Here is a 17,456-nt window from a genome sequence, read left to right as displayed (position 1 = left end):
TAAAATTTGTAATTAAAAGTTAATTGAAGGATTGCCAAAGGTTTCAGCGCACTGTGTGATCCCTGTAAATGCCCCAATGGTGTTTACAATATTCAATAATACTTAATGGAGCATAAACAGATCAATGAAAAATTACACTGTCTTTATCACAGAATTTCAAGCATCAGTCCTCCTCTAGTTCCTTATCGTCACTTCCAGTTATGACTTGTTGCTGATGTTGATACAGATGTTGTAACTCTTGGTGATCAAATACAGCTACATATTATAAGTGGGCTTGTACAGTGATGCTAGCTGTCTAGCCTCCATTGCAACTATGACTAAGAACAATCAACTTAGGGTAGGCTGATGGTTGAACCATTATTCTGTAAGCCTCAAGTTGCCTGCTGCCTGTGCTGCCTTCATCATCAGGGAGCTAAAACACATATTTACTCAAATATCTTTCAAACTGCAACTCATTTCTTTAACATCAATTCTGTCTTGTGAGACTTACTTGAACAAACTAACATGATTACATTCTTAATTTGATCTACACTTGTGAATTTGAAAGATGTCCTTTTTTGCTCTCAAAATTATTGTTTCTATTTAATCCTTAAAATAGAACATATTATGCCCAGTAATGTTTGCAGAACTGTGTCTAAGGGGAAAAAAATTACATTAAAACATGAAAAGTTTAAGACTGTGCCACCAACAATCTGCCAAGATTATTTTGTAAAATTAATTTCCAGCCAATATTTTTAATTTGATTTTTGCTGTTTTGCCTAGGGTGGTGGTCTCGATTTGCAGGTGTTAAGCAGCCAAGAGCTGTAGGTTGTACCTGCCTACGCCAGACCAGTGGATGTTTTACATTCACTGCCCTGCCTGTGATTGCAGCTAATCAGTAGAAAGCTGGCAGGGTTAATGGCTTTTTGTCTTCTTTATTCTTTGACTGGATGTGGGTGTTTTGTCGCCCATCCCTAATTTTCCTTGAATTGAGTGGCTTGCTAGGCCATTTCAGGGGGCAGTTAAGAATCAACCACATTGCTGTGGGTCTGAAACCACAAGTAGGCCAGACAATGTAAGGACAGCAGATTTCCTTCCCTAAAGGACCTTAGTGAACGAGATGGGTTTTTACAACAATTGATGATAGTTGTGATAGTTACTATTACTGAGACTAGCTTTATATTCCAGATTTATTAATTGAATCTTAAATTCCACCAGCTGCTGTGGTGGGATTTGAACCCATGTCCCCAGAGCATCAGCCTGTGCCTCTGGATGACATTAGCACTATGCACCATCTCCCCACTAGGTGGGGTGCTCTAAGAAAAGATTATTTTCCCTTGCCTCCCTTCCCTCAGTGTCACCTTTCACGTGAGAAGGTGCTGACACATGCTGAAATATGGTTCTGTTGTATCTGCCACACTGTTGCTTCACCCGGGGGGCTGCTCTTCACATTTCTGCCAAGACAAAGTTCCATCTTGTATCATCCAACATCAACCTACATGGACTTTCCAGCAGAGGTTAATGGAGAGTAATCGGGAGTGGGAAATTTGCCTGTTTCAGCTCTCACTCCAAGGCCCAATTTTACTGTGTTAAATTGTAGATTATCAAACACAGGACAGACCATGTTCTCCCTGGCCTGTATGATGCCACACTGACTAATACCAATATGAGTTATCAAAAGAGAAGTAATTCACTCCATAGGAGTGAAATTGCTTTTTATTCTGCACTTAAAAAATGTTGGCAGTAAAGTGCATTGTTCTATTAAGTCACGCGCTATTATGGAGGCTAGTTGTACCTTTTTTCTTTATAATGCTCATTTCTCTGTCTCTCTTTATCCAACAGATATTATCCTGAACTTTCGTACCACTTATGTCAGTCAGTCAGGTCAAGTGGTTTATGATGCTCGATCCATCTGCATCCATTATGGAACCACATGGTTTATTGTGGATCTAATAGCTGCGCTGCCATTTGATCTTCTTTATGCCTTTAACATCACTGTGGTAAGTGTACATTTAACATCATTTCCCTTTTAACAGGGGGTGTGCCATTCTGTACAGTGGCCAGCTTTATCGATACATTCGTTCCTGAAATGAGTGATGAAGATCATTCCGAATTTGTAAACTTAAATCTGACGTGTAGTACCGCCTTCTTTATCCCATTTTAGGTGTCAGACTAAGTTGATAGCACTCTCGCCTGAGTCAGAAGGTTATGGGTTCAAGTCCCACTCCAGGACATGGCCACAAAAATAAAGGCTGACACTCCAGTGCACTGCTGAGGGTGTGCTGCACTGTCAAAAGCGCCATCTTTTGAATGAACTGTTAAATCGGGACCCTTTCTGCTCTCTCGGGTGGACGTATTTTGAAGAAGAGCAGGGGGGAGTTATCCCTGGTGTCCTAGCCAATATTTATCCCTCAATCAACATCACAAAAACAGATTATCTACTCATTATCAAATTGCTGCTTGTGGAAGCTTGTTGTGCGCTAAAGGCTGCTGTGTTTCCTATTTTACAACAGTGAAGACACTTTATAAGTATTTCATTGGCTGTAAAGTGCTTTGGGATGTCCTGTAGTTGTGAAAGGCGCTACATAAATGCAAGTCTTTTTTTTTGTATCTATCTTTTATACACAGCTTCCTTCAGATTTTTACCCTCCTGAAGGGAAGGTAGGGTAGGAGTGAAAAAGAGACAGAAGACAGGAACAGCATAAAAACATTGCACATAATTCCCAGGAGCAGACACTATTGCTGCATAATATCAATGATTTCACTGCCCACGCATATATAACTCAAAATGATGATTCACTTGTGAAATAACAGTCAACAGCTACATCAGGCACTGTTCCAGAATTCATATCAAGACATGTTAAGGGTTGTACAACCTTGGCACGATGACAGCAATAATAATGAACCCCGTACGAGTGCGAGAACATCATGATCCATTTTGAGTTGTAACACTTCTATTTGGGTGTCCAGTGCTCCTTGTGCCCAGTACGAAATAACCTGTTTATTAAGCTTCCCCTCAATTAAAAAATGGCCTATAATGTTTCAGGTTTCTCCAGTTCCACTGAGTTATGGAAAGCTAATTCTTTTCTTTAATCAAACTTGATTTTGTCTGATGCATGTGAACCTCCAGCAATTGATACCCAATTGGATTACTTCAGTAATCAGATGATGGAACTGGCTGTTATGAATCCAAGAGGTTAGGCAGAGAAGTGTATAATAAACAAATTTCCTGTCTAATAATCCTGTAGCCACTTAGTTGCAATTAAACAGAAAAAGCCTGTGTTATTTTTCAATGATCTCCTCGGCCCAGGACCTATTTGTATATTGACAGCAAATATAAACGAATAAAGACTTGGGTTTTTTTTAACATTAGGCAGTAAAGGTATAGTATCAGGTCAGTTAATGCTAGAAATTGTATCTGTTTGCCCAACTCAGATATCCACGGAGATGACAGAGGTCAGGATCTTCTTCTTGGGTGGAAACCTAGAGCAACTTCATAAGGTCTCCTGACACCAGCTAAATTCCCTGGGTCAGTGTAAATGTCATATTTTGGGCAAGCTCTTGGGCAGGAAAATTCCCATCTTCACTGGGGAAACTGCCAAGGGCTGAAGATAAAATGGCTGCTGAAGGCTTTAATTCGGCCCCTACATTAACACTGCACAACCTCCGAGTTGAGGGGGTAGGGGATGGCGTTTTGATGTTTTTTGAAATTATGGTTGAACATCACTTTGGCCTATATAACTGAGCACTCGTATAGGATAAGCAGCCACCTTATTTTTAAATCCCTACTCACCAGCTCTCCCCATCAGCCACCACCAGTTTAATGTTGGGCGTTGGACATGCAGGTGTCCTGGCGCTGAGTCTTTTGCAGCCTGCATTCTTCTCTGCTCGAATTGAAACTCAACCATTGAACCCCTCCAGCGAGCATTGTTGTCTTACAGTATTGGACGACATGAATCAAAGTCACGAACTGTGATAGTGGTGCATCATTCCCCCCCCCCCGCCCCCCACTCATTCTCCTTGACCTTTTGACAGTCTTGCTCACGGCAGATCATGATATGCACCTGGAAGTTCTTCCCCTCCGATATCCAGTTCAGTGGGCTTTCCGTCACTCATTTTCACCCCTACCTGTCCAATCATAGGCGATGCATCTCTGGCAATGCTTTCTTCACCCACGCAGTCACCATGGGAATTTTTAAAGAATCCATTCCGAGCCTTCAACTGCTCCTCATCTTTATGCCACCTCTTGGTCACATCATCAACAGCTACGGAATCATTTCCAACATGTATGCTGATGACACACAGTTGTCTCATGATCCCTCTGTGACATCAGATGGTTTGTCCAACATCCAGCATTGGATGAGCTATCATTTTCTCCAGCAGTTCAGAAGAGCAAAGTCAAAAACTTGGACTGTTGATAAAAACTTCATACCCTCAACAGTGTCCTAGGTCAAACCAAACACTGGCGGCCTGTTCAAATGTGAACTGAATCCTGATCCCTATTCTGAACAGCACAGAGGTCACCTTCTTCCACTTCAGGCATATTTCCACTCCTACCTCTGCACAGCTGACACTGAAATCCTTATTCTTGTGTTAAATTTGATTACTCCTGGCTAGCCGACTCATACAGTTCAGTTCATCCAAAATTCTGTCATTGTAAGGGGCATGCAAGGAGATAGGCAACTACGCCAGAGTGAGATGGAAACTGAGTAAGTAGCAAATTAGGCCCACGAGAGAATTCGGTGCACAGGAGAATGAGGTGTGGTATACATAGGATTTATTCTAGGTTGGGAACAGGAACAGCTGAGCAGAAATGGACCTGGATATAAACCTCGCCTTCGGAGCTGGTTTGAAAAAAAAATCAAACAGTGACATCACAGGAAAACCATAAATTCTTTGGTTGGTAAGAAACTGCTGTTAGGGAGTGTCTTTAAATAGCTGTGAATTAGAAAAGCGTATTATTTTTAAAGAAGTAGCTACTTGGGTTTGAGCAAGAAACATAGGAATAAGGGGAAGTCAGGGCCAGTAACATAAAGTAATATAAGTAAACCAAAGTAAAGTTAACGTAAGGGAAATAAAGTTAAGACATGGCAGGGCAGCTCGATCGCGTGGATTGCGTGTCCTGTAATATGTGGGAAGTCATAGACACAACTGGTGATCTCGACAATGAAATTTGCAGGAAGTGTTGCAGCTGCAGAAACTTGGGCTCTAGGCTTTGGAGATCAAGTAGTGCTGGAGTCACTGTGACGTATCTGTGAGGCTCATAGCCAAGTGGATAGCACGTTCGGAGAGGTGGTCACACCACAGGTTAGGAGCATGGAGGCAAAAAGGGAATGGGTGACCACCAGGCAGTCCAAGAGAACCAGGCAGGTAGTGCAGGTGACCCCCTGAGGTCCTGCTCGCTAATCGTTTTTCCATTTTGGATACTGATGAGAGCATTGGTTCGTCAGAGGAGTGCAGTCAGAGCCAAGTTTGTGGCACCACAAGGGGCTTGGCTGGAGAGGAGGGGAGAAAGAAGAAAGGAAGAGCAATAGTGATAGGGGATTCATTAATTATGGGAACAGGCAGGCATTTCTGTGGCTGTCGACATGACTCCAGGATGGTATGTTGCCTCCCTGATGCCAGGGTCAAAGTTATCAACGAGCGGCTGCAGGACATTCTTCTTGGGGACGGTGAACAGCCAGAGGTTATGGTCCATGTTGGGACCAATGACTTAGGTAGGAAGGGGGATGTGGTCCTGAAGACAGAATTTAGGGAACCAGGTAGAAAATCAGCAAGCAGGATCTCAAAAGTAGTAATCCCAGTGCCAAGTACAAGTGAATATTGAAATAGTAGGACAAGGCAGATGAATGCGTGACTGGAAAGATGGTGCAGGAGGGAGGGCTTTAGATTCCTGCGGCACTGGAACTGACTCTGGAGAAGATGAAACCTGTACAAGCCAGTCGGGTTGCACCTGAACAGAGTTGGGGCTGAGTTCCTTGTGGGGCATTTTGCTTGTGCTGTTAGGGCAACTTTAAACTAATTGGCAACGGTGTGGGAACCAGGAGAGAATATTAGGGAGTAATACCAAGTGTACAAAATACTGGGAGAGACAGATAGCATTAGAATAAAGAATAGTAAGTTAATAGACAGAGTTGGAGTAAGGGAGAAAGTAATGAAGTCTAAATCAGGGTTAGACTGCATATATGTGAACGCATGGGGTATAGTAAATAAGACTGGTGAGTTACAGATGCAGATTGCCATGTGGAATTATAATGTTGTGGCGATAACAGAGTCCTGGCTCAAGGGCTGGATTGGGTGTTAAATATTCCTGGGTATAAGGTGTTCAGGAAAGATAAGGCAGGAAGAAAAGGAGGAGATGTGGTTGTATTGGTTACGGAGAGCATTGCAGTGCTGGAAAAAGAGGATGTCCCAGAGAGTTCAAGGGCAGAATCAAGTTGGCTAGAGCCACAGAATAAAAAGGGTGCAATTACATTGCTCGATGTAGTCTATAGACTGCCAATTAGTGGGAAGGATATAGAAAAATAAATCTGCTGGGAAATTACAAAGAGGTGCAAACATTAGAGAGTAGTTATAATGGGGGACTTTAATTACCCGAAAATAGACTGGGATAGTGGTAGTGTAAAGGGCAGAGAGGGGCAAGAGTTCCTAGAGTGTGTTCCAGTCCGACAAGAAAGGAGGCACTGCTGGACCTGGTTCTTGGAAATGAGATGGGCCAAATAGGTAAAGTGTCAGTGGGGGAACATTTAGGACACAGTGATCATTGTATCATTGTTATGACCGATGTAGTTGGTAAAGCTGAGTTAGTTAAAAATCCCAGAGATGAAACTTTAAACAACAGTCATAACCTATAATTATAAGTGTTATATTTGAGATGAGACTCTAAATTCAGGAATCAGACAACCAGTTCGCGAGGCTTTACATTAAACTAAATGAAACATTTTATTAATTTACACAGGTTCAAATATATATACACAAGGCTTCAAAATACTATCAGAACTTTTAACAAATTCCAAAACTAATCTCCATTAAGGCAACAGCAACCCATAGACTTAACCAGACACTAGGCAAAGCGTTTTCACCTTACAAATTCAGAATGAGGTTCTTTTCACTTTGGTTCCTGTGGAGCCAGTTGGCGGCTTACAGATGCCTTTTGATCTTAAATTGCCTCTGCTCTACACACACAAAATGGTTGTCCTGTTATACCTACCACTGCCCATTGAATGTAAATTCTCATTATATCACCAACCTCTGAATGAAACCTCTCTAACAATAAAACTCCTTTCATAGTAACAATTTTATTAGTAATATAAACATATTGCTTGGTATCTGCTAGAAAGGTGTCAGTTTTCACTCCACTTCTTGAATGCTCTATTCAAAAAATGCAACTGCACGCTATCTCCCTTACATTTCAAAACTGGTACACACCAAAGCACCCAGACTAGCTGGCTTTAATCCAATTAAAACACACCCACAGATTAAATCTCTATGTTAAAAGAAAAATGTTTTCCATGATATTATATGCATTAATAGCTGCCTGACAATCATATGATGGTAGAAAAGGTCAATGGGCAATCCAGAATAAAAATAATTAACTGGGGGAGAGCCGACTTCAATGGGGCAATAACAGAGCTGGGCCAGATAGACTGGAACAAAGGTAGGAGGAAAAAACTGTAGCTGAACAATGGGCTACCTTCAAAGAAGAATTGGCTCACCACAGTCAAGGAATATTCCCTCAAAAGGGAAAGGTAGGGTAAACAAATCCAGAACCCCCTGGATGAAAAAGGAAATAGAAATTAAGATAAATGAGAAAAAGTGTGCGTATGGCAGGTGTCAAGTAGAAAATACATTTGAGAACCAAGCTGAATACAGAAGGTTTAGAGGAGAGGTGAAGAAGCTAATAAGAGAAGTGAACAGAGATTCTGAGAAAAGACTGGCAGCCAACATAAAATGGAATCCCAAAGTCTTCTATAAGCACATAAGTATTAAAAGGGTGGTAAAAGGAGGAGTAGGGCTGATTAGGACCAAAAAGGGGATTTACACACGGAGGCAGGGGGGCATGGCTGAGGTGTGAAATTAATACTTTACATCTGTCTTTGCCAAGGAAGCAGATGCTACCCAGGCCATGGTGACAGAGGAGGAAATTCTGTCAGTAGAAGGGTTCAGAATTGATTAGGTGGTGGTATTGAATAAATTGTCGGTACTTAAAGTTGACAAGGCATCGGGACTGGATGAGATGCATCCCAGGATGTTGAAGGAAGTGAGAGTGGAAATTGCAGGGGGCACGGGCCATAATCTTTCAGTCTTCCCTAGAGACAGGAGAGGTGACAGAGGACTGGAGAATTGCAAACAGTACACCCTTCTTCAAAAAAGGTTGTAAGGATAAGCTCAGCAATTACAGACCAGTCAGTTTAATTTCAGCGGTGGGGAAGCTTCTAGAAACAGTTATTTGGGATAGAATTAATGCTCACATGGAAAAATGTGAGTTGATTAGAATGAGCCAGGATGGTTTTCTTAAGGGAAAATCATGTTTAACTAACTTGCTAGAGTTTTTTGAAGAGGTAGCAGAGAGGGTTAATGAGGGTAATGCTGTTGATGTGGTGTACATGGACTTCCAAAAGGTATTTGATACAGTGCCGCACCACAGACTTGTGAGGAAAGTCAAAGCTCATGGAATAAAAACGACAGTAGCAATGGGAATACAAAATTGGCTGAGTAATAGGAAATAGCGAGTAATGGTTAATGGATATTTTTTGAGCTGGAGGAAGGTTTGCAGTGGAGTTTCCCAGGTGTCAATATTGGGACCCTTGCTTTTCTTGATATATATTAATGATCTAGATCTTGGTGTGTAGGGGACAATTTCAAAGTTTGCGTATGATACAAAACTTGGAAGCATTGTATACTGTGAGAAGGACAGTGTAGAACTTCAAAGGGCATAGACAAGTTGATGGAGTGGGCAGATAGGTGGCAGATAAAGTGAGGTGATTCATTTTGGTAGGAAGAACTTGGAGAGACAATATAAAATAAGGAGTACAACTCTAAAGTGTGCGTAGGAGCTGAGGGGCCTGGGCTTATATGTGCATAAGCCATTAAAGGTGGCAGGACAGGTGGAGAGAACAGTTAATAAAGCATACAGTATCCTAGACTTTATTAATAGGGGTATAGAGCACAAAAGCTGAACTTGAATGGAACGCTAGTTGAAACTCTGTGTGCCACACTTTAGGAAGGATGTGAACTCATTGGAGAGAATGCAGAAGAGGTTTACAAAAATGGTTCCAGGGATCAACATTGGTGCTTTCATCCACTTAGTATGGTTGAATTTACTCTCTAAACCATTCCAATTCTCCACTCCCTCTCCTCCTTTAAATCCCACTTAAAACTCCATCTCTTTACCTAAGCTGCCATCACTCTTCCCAGCCTTTCCTTTTTTTAGCTCTGTTTATTTTACCTTGAGCCTCTATAGAATGTACTGGGTGTTAAATGTGCTACATAAATGCAAGCTATTCAATTGCTTCTTTCTATGCCTCTGGCACTTGGCTTACACATGATTCTCTGTGACTGCTTCCCTGCTCATTGAGGCTGCTCCAAAATCCAACTGTAAAATTGTCTCCTGTAATGTTTTCATTCCTAAACCATTGTTCTAATGTGGGAGTGGTTTAGAACTTTTTAGTCTACTTATTCTGGTTCATATATGAGAATTGTAGGAAATAATAGCATGCACCCAGACTTCTGGATTAATTATCCAACTTTAATTGTCCCTAACAATAAATTGTTTGAAATATAAAGCAAGCAAAATACCTTGAATCATCACAGAGCGGGTCAACTTCATGCTGAGTGTAGTTCGCTAATGACTCAAAAAGTAATTCCTTCCCTAGTGTTGCATAACCAAAGTTCCTTTAACAGTTATTTTGTATACTCTAATTCTAGGAAGGGGGGACAAAATAGTGTACTGACTATGTTTATAATCCAATTAGTATATGTCTTAAGCAAAATACATTTTCATACCTTGAGCCCTGCGATGAAACGCAAAAACTTACCTTCAGAGGCCTGGATCTCGAGTCCCCAACGGGCCTTCAGCATTCTGTGCACGTGGTAGCCAGGAACTGGCTGCACATGCACAGTTAGTGTTTTTCCCATTCTTCAGGCTGGGAACCATCCTTGCATGGCTGCACGGAAGAGAGGAAGTCAAAAGGCACTAAAAACAGGTCAGGTGACCTGGAACCGGAGCGCCATTCCAGAGAAGTTGTTCCAGGAAACAGGACATGAGAGATGGACAGGGAGAGGTCACAGAAGAAACCCCCAGGCAGAGACAAGACAGGGATTAGAAAGAGGTCCCAGAAGTGAAGTTCAAAGAAAGGAGTAGAGAAACAGGCTCCAAGTTAAAGAGAGAGTGCTGCAGGGAGCAGAAGATCCGTGAGGACAGCCAAAGGTTCGTAATTCTGTGCTTCAGGCCGTTGTGGCCAAGGTACCCTTTTTGAGCAGTGCTGTTCTGATTTCAGAGGATCTGAAAGTGTGCTTGGAAGGTGAAGCTTGAATGTACTTGGAGATCCAGGAGAAATGAGCCTCAGAAGGTGAGATTGAAACTCTGTGAGGTGGGCCGTTGTTGCAGTCATCCGAGTGGGGGTGATGTTTGGAGATATTTCCAAGGCGAGTTTTTCAAATATGGAGATTGCAAACTCTTGTGGGGAAGACAAAGCTTCAGTGAGACTGATTGGCTCACAATGTGACAAACATCTGGGTGGGTTGGTGAGAAATCCATGGAATCTGCTTTGTTGACATCCGTCATTTACTCTGGAGTGTGGCGTGTCTGACCACAGTTCGCCATGTACCTCATTCTTATCCTGAATATTAGAGTACAAGATAGAAATGTCTTTCTGAATTTGAATATGTTTGTAAATATATTGCTGGGATAAAAGGGATAGTGTGAGTTTGAATAATTTTCTTCTGTCTGTATTGCGATCCTTCTAACCATTTTGCCTGGTGTAATATAGTTCATTTTTTTGTTTAATAAATATTTTTTATGTTAAAAGTTCATCAACAGACTCCTGTGAATTTGTTCAGTAACTTTCCTCCGCAGTTTCTAAAAGTAAAAAAGTTGGATCTATCAAGCCAGGTTTCACTCTGGGGTCTGACTTGTCCAGTATTAATGTCAGCTGGGATCGTAACAGCCCTTTGTTTGTATAAATCCACCACTGCCACCTCTCTCCCCCCCCCCCGCCCCCCAGTCAATTTCCATCAGCTAAATGGAGCGCTTGAGAGTGTTTCCTTACCCTCCGAGAGTTGGGTGAACTTGACTGCATTGGCATTCTACCAAACAAGTTTGTGTTCTATCTGAAAACTCAGTATTTAGCAAGGTCTTTTAACACAATTACAAACACAGATGTTCCATCTCTGAACATTGTGGCTTTGTTCAATTTGATAGCACTTTCTGTGAAAACATGATTATTGCGGAATGCTGCAGTTCAGCAAGTTTCAACAGAAATGCAACTGTCTTCAGCTTTCAAAGCATTATGGTAATTTAGTCAACCTTGAGCATGAAGTTAATTTTTATTAAAGTCATTAATGTTGGCCTGTTGTTAGGACACGTTAAAGTGGGCCACACAGTCACCACAAGGAGGATTCAAAGGACTGACTGCAGAATAATTTTCTATCATGTGATGGAGGAGTAGGTTTGCCAACTCTGGTCAGATGTATTCCCAGAGGTTCTTCCCATGACCTCCTGCCTCCAACCCCTTCACCCCCATACCCCTGCCCAACATGCCCATCATCAATTGGGAAACTAACAGACTCTTTGTTATCCAGTTGGATGATTGTTGACTCTCGGTCAAACAGTTTTTTTCTGTCTCCAATATTTTTATAATTAATAAAAATGTTCAAAGACAAAAAAACTTTTTTTCTAATGCCTCTATGATATTTCTTCCTGGTTGGTCACAGCAGTGTTTTCAAGATTGATGTTCAATTCCCAAAGACTCCAGTTCGATCCTGAAGAGCTGGCAACATGATGAAGGTTTAAGGTGGGAGTGGGCCTCCAATAAACTATAGAAAGTATTAAGTGATATAGACAAAGTAAACTCAGAATATAATTTTTAAACTAGAAAATCCTTGCAAAGAACAAAAATTTAAATTAGTAAATTTAAAGCAGTATTAGGAAGCACACCTTTACTCAAAGCATAATAAATACTTGGAATAAATTGCTAGATAGAATAGTAGAATATTCAAAATACAGCTGGATGCAGTAGAACAGTAGAGGGATGAGCTCTACTGGGAAGACGTTACTCATTCTCTTATTCTTGTGGCAGTCATTTTCAGTGATCACAGCTACTTCAACTTTTAGAAATAAACCAGAAAGAAATCAAGAAATTTATCTTGAATTTTCCCTACCCTGCACATACAGGGAAATGCAGAGAACACATGGCACTGAGGTAGATTACCTTCAAGAGTCGCTGTGAAATGATTTACAACATTTCAAAGTTTATTTTTAGGCATGAAAAGACTATCACTGAGGGCTGTGGAAATGGGTGGAACATTATTAGAAAAGGCCACCTAAGGATTGTTGAAAGCCTGCTGATGGTTCATAGTGAATCACCAGGCAAAAAGAAAAATTTAAACAAAGTTGGACTGTGGCACATCAGGACCATCAAAGGGGAATGTTTCAATGTTGGGCAACGAAGAAAGGCCAAATGATTCATCGTGTGGAATGACACCTCTTTTCTGTCCTTGAATTCTGGTGAGTGTTACATTATTCTATCAAGACGTGGTGCTACAATTGTGGTTATTATCATTTCCTATTGTATATAATGTGCATCATAGTAATTTAGGTCTGGGTAAAACATTTATATTTTTCTAGTCCATAATTAGACACTTTTGTGAAATGCCATTTCTTTTTTTGCTGAATTTTAGGATCATCAATGTAAAGGTTGGTAGCACTGGAAAACAGATCATATTCCCATTTCATGCACACGGTATCTACATCAAGGACTCCGAGGCCAGGTATGGAATGGCTAGATACAATTAAAGTCCATATACTCCTCCTCCGCAGTGTATTACATCCTCACCTCTTGGGAGAACCTTATGCTGTACTTCAATGTGCCTTTTTTCCAGTTCCTATATCAGCTATCTTATTGCTATATGAGATTACCAATTATAGTGGAGAATTAGGGCAGTCCCATGTCTGTTAAGAACTGGGTTGAGACAATTAAGCTTAATTTCACTTCGACCCTTGCAGCCCACAGATAGACGAGGCTTTCAAGCATCTGTCAGGGCTTATTTGGCACCTATGTCCCGCAGTTTTAAGATACATTTTTAGCACATTGTAGTACCCTTCCCAAAAATTGAGCACCTTTATATCGTTGGTAGTCCGCATTCACGTAATCTTATTCTGATATAATTCCGTTTATGCAGAGCTTGAAGTGAATTTAACACACTTTTCCTTATATCTCAACAGATAACTTTACATCTTTGGGCTCACTGACAAGTTTATGAGCCTGGCATGAAGATGCAGTGAACTTATAGGCTGTGAGAGTTTGAAAGATCACTCTATCTCAGAGGGTATCCTCTTTTATGTTAACCCCTTATGGGGGTTGTTCTTCCATCTCTTCCATCACAATCCCAGGATATGCAAGAGATATCCTCCATATTGTTAGACAATAGTTACAACTGAGGGCATTATGCAATCAGATTCAATCATAGCCAAAGGAAAACAAGTACGAAACAAATCATCTTGCATTATCCTGGGAACTTGTTATTGTTGCATTTAATTTCTCTGCTTGATTTGATGTACAAGTTCTTGTGATGTCCAAAGATCTTCTCATTGCTGCACTGGAAAATTACCAGTCAGCTGTAGATCTCCCTCAGGAAAGTTTGGGTATCATTTGGAAGCAGAGGCTGATTTGCAACTCTATCCCAAAGATGACATGTGAAGGGTATCTTAACTGAAGATTCTCCATTTGGGCTCTTCAATCATAAGTATTTGAATTCTGTAAATGGAAATATGGCTGGATTCATTGACACCACATTTTTACAGGATCACTTAACTCAAAAGTAATAGTTTGTGATTGTTTTCAGTTTATCATTTGAAATGTGATACACTGACGTATATTACCCTTTTAAAAAACTGCTAATGTTTTAAAGAATTCACTTACATATTTTTAGATGAAATATGCAGCAAATTTAACTTTTAAGGATATATTTACTGTCACCTTAAATATTTCAACTATGTTGTCGGACAAACTTTTTCACTAACATCAGCAAAGAGGTGAAAATGTGCACCTTAACCTGGTTTACATATCCAGATCTTGTTTTACTTGTCACAGATGATCTTGTTGTGGGGAATAAAAACTTTGTATTGACTGCTCCTTTTTACTGGGTCTTATTTCTTCACCCACATTTTACATGCAAGCTGGACACAAAACATCACACAAGGGCAATTAGGGATGGGCAATAAAGGCTGGTCTAGCCATTGATGCCCACGTCCTGTGAAAGAATAAAAATAGAACAAGTTGGTAGCACAACCTGGGCTAAGTGATTATTGAAGAATTTCAGGGAATACCTGTCCATTTGGCCTTTTTTCATATTTACCACGTACAACTTCGCTAAAATGTTAACACAGTATGTGATTTGGATTGTATCATTTTATAAGTGCAGAAAAATCATTTATTATCATAAAATTTTCACAGATGCAGTTAGCGAAGATACTATTCCACATTAAATTCAGTTATTCTAGTACTGGCAACATTTACATAATAAAATGGTAGCTCTCTGCAATAAGTTCAAGAGTCATTGGTTTTCTGTTTTATTTGTAATGACAAATGAATTGTACAGTTATTTATATTTACAAGCATATTTTAAGAAAATAATTTTATAAATTATGGTAATAATACCTGATCTGAATTCTATCTAAAATCAAAAAATCCTGTAATTCAAAGATGATGGGATCTGCTTTGATAAATGGTTAAATTAGTAAATTTCAGTTCTGTGGAGAAGCTATACAGCTCGAATAGACATGAAGTATTCATTGTAAACTGGAGCAAATCTATTTTAAGTCTTGGAATTTCCCATAAAATTGATTGACTGGTTCCATCATGATTTGGTGGTTAAAGGTATCACTAGGTGTAGCACTGAGTCATACTGTAATAACTTGGCTTAATTCCAAGTCTCTGTTGAATTGGCTTGTGTCAGCTCAGGCAGTCTTTGTTAATCCTGGGACAGAGAAGGGAAAAGTTAGCCAAGGTTCAGGCTCCTCATCATTGTTAATTTATTCCTGCTAGGAATTGGACAATGGCAAGAACAGGTTTAAGTTGATATCTCACACAGTTAATAGCCTACCAACCTTCATTGTCCAGGCTCCACATGAAGGATGGACACTGGTTAAGGTACTGCAGAGTTGTCTCTCTCAGGATAGTGTACCTCAGCAAGGCTTTCTGCCTTCAGGAGAGTAGTGTGGTAGAAATTGAGCATGGAATATCACAGGTGAAAACTACCCCTTATACATATGTTTATTTAAAAAGAGGAGTTACAATAGGAACAATTTGAAGAGGGCACCCAGTAGAGCACATACCTCCATCATGCTATGTTATCTCAAAATCATTACCATTACATAGCTCTTCCTTGAGGGTTTGCCCTGCCTGGTTGATCCTCTGTAACTGCTGAAAAAAATAAATTTTTTAATTAAGATTTTCCATCTCACTGAGGAGCCTTCAGGCCAATCCACATCCAACAACCTGCTCTAAAGCTCTGCTCAGATCTTCGCAGAAATGACAAATTCCACCACAGCAGTTGAGACAATCTACAAAATTCTGAAACAATCAACAGCATTCTAAATAAAAAAAACCCACAACAGTCTTAAAAAAAAGTCAACTTTCCCTATCTCCCAAAAACTAATCAATTCTTCCTTGGACAACTCCCTGTCAGAGTACCAAATTTTGTTGAAATCCGTCCATTAGGTTTTGAGATTTTGAGTGGAATTTTATGGCCCCTCCTGCCTGCTGGATCTTCTGGTCCCACCAAGTCAATGGAGTTTTGAATGGCTCGCAACATTTTCTGGCCCAGCCCAGCTACAATGGAGCCATAAAATTTCATCCATTGCCAACAGACAAATAGACTAACAAACCAGATGTAAACGTTACCTCTGCCCACCTTCAGTGGCGGAGGTCATTATTCTCATTCATACACTGGTAGCATGGAATAGAAGTGTTGCAATGTGTTATACTCTACAGTGGACTGAACCTACAATTTCCTGCTATCTCGGCCATCTCATGGTGCCAATGTTGCCAAGATGCTTTCCCAGAGGAAAGCGTTAAAATGGAAACTGAACAACATGAGTTTACTCTCATTCACCCCTTGCAGCTTGCAAGAAATGGTAATGTGGCCAGGTGCCTGAAATCAAGTTGCTTACTTGACATCTCTGATCAAATGAGTTTCGGAGTGAGAAGATTACAAACAGGACGGGATGTGTACTGTAACATGAGAAGTCTAATTACCAGAAAATCTCATTCCCACCAGTAGCCTAATATTCTCAATCACATCCCAATAAATTTTGAATGTCTATAATGCTTTTGCCTTCACTATCTTGCCTTAGCAAAATTCTCTCTAACACCTGTTTAAAGTTTGTTCTTCACTAATTTAAATTTACATCCTTGAGTCCGAGCCCCTTGCTTTACTCAGAACACAGAATAGCTAATGGAAGGAAAAAAGTGTAAATAACTTCAAGTGATGTCCTCTGTGAATACCAGGGACGTTTAGATATGGGTTACATGCTGTGCAAATGTTAAAGGAAAATATCCTCTGTGTGCTATGTTTAACAAAATTATAAGCCTGTTTCTAGAGAACAGGTCAACATTAAACCCGATACAGTAGCTTCAGATATAACAGAACAGTAGAACAAGATGACACTGGGTTACAGTTATAAACGGGAGGGTGGCTGTGGCTGGGATATTGGCTTATTTGTCTGTTGTGGTTTCGGCGGGGTGATGATTAATATGCTGGAAAGATGGCCCAAAGAGGCTTCTTCAAACCCATCTTATAACTTTGTTAAAAATAGTACACATAAGAAATCTTTCCCCCTCTTGATTGTTCTGTTTTTGGCGTCTTTATCAGGGATGCACACTTAGACATTTTGATTATTGGATCAATTAATTACTCGAAGCAAGTGCCCTGCATCAGTTTAAACGTCAGTTTAAATGTTGTCTCCACAAAAATTTCAATGACACCAGAAAAACAACATAACTGCAGTTGTTCTACTTTGTTTTTCAGACCTCTTTGGTTCACTTGTTGAAGACTGTGCGCCTGTTGCGACTGCTGCGTTTATTACAAAAGCTTGACCGGTATTCCCAGTACAGCGCTATGGTCCTCACACTTCTAATGTCAATGTTTGCATTGCTCGCGCACTGGATGGCCTGCATTTGGTATGTGATTGGCAGGAGGGAGATGGAAATGAATGATCCACACACGTGGGACATTGGTAAGCCTAGACAAATGTT

The 17,456-nt window shown here is 40.5% G+C and overlaps 1 protein-coding gene across 1 annotated transcript in view; it reads left to right on the top strand.

Annotated features, from left to right (window-relative positions):
* The window catches only part of kcnh4b (potassium voltage-gated channel, subfamily H (eag-related), member 4b), a 148,956-nt gene that overhangs the window by 71,304 nt on the left and 60,196 nt on the right, over window positions 1-17,456 (top strand). The window contains exons 6-7 of the mRNA XM_041173819.1: window positions 1,822-1,979; window positions 17,230-17,437. Of these exons, the coding sequence (XP_041029753.1) occupies window positions 1,822-1,979; window positions 17,230-17,437 (366 nt within the window). The remainder of the gene's footprint in view (window positions 1-1,821; window positions 1,980-17,229; window positions 17,438-17,456) is intronic.

This window comes from Carcharodon carcharias, chromosome 23, assembly GCF_017639515.1.
Source record: "Carcharodon carcharias isolate sCarCar2 chromosome 23, sCarCar2.pri, whole genome shotgun sequence".
Classification (NCBI taxonomy): Eukaryota; Metazoa; Chordata; class Chondrichthyes; order Lamniformes; family Lamnidae; genus Carcharodon; species Carcharodon carcharias.
The sequence above is the reverse complement of the archived record's forward strand: the minus strand, read 5'-3'. Positions and strand labels throughout refer to the sequence as shown.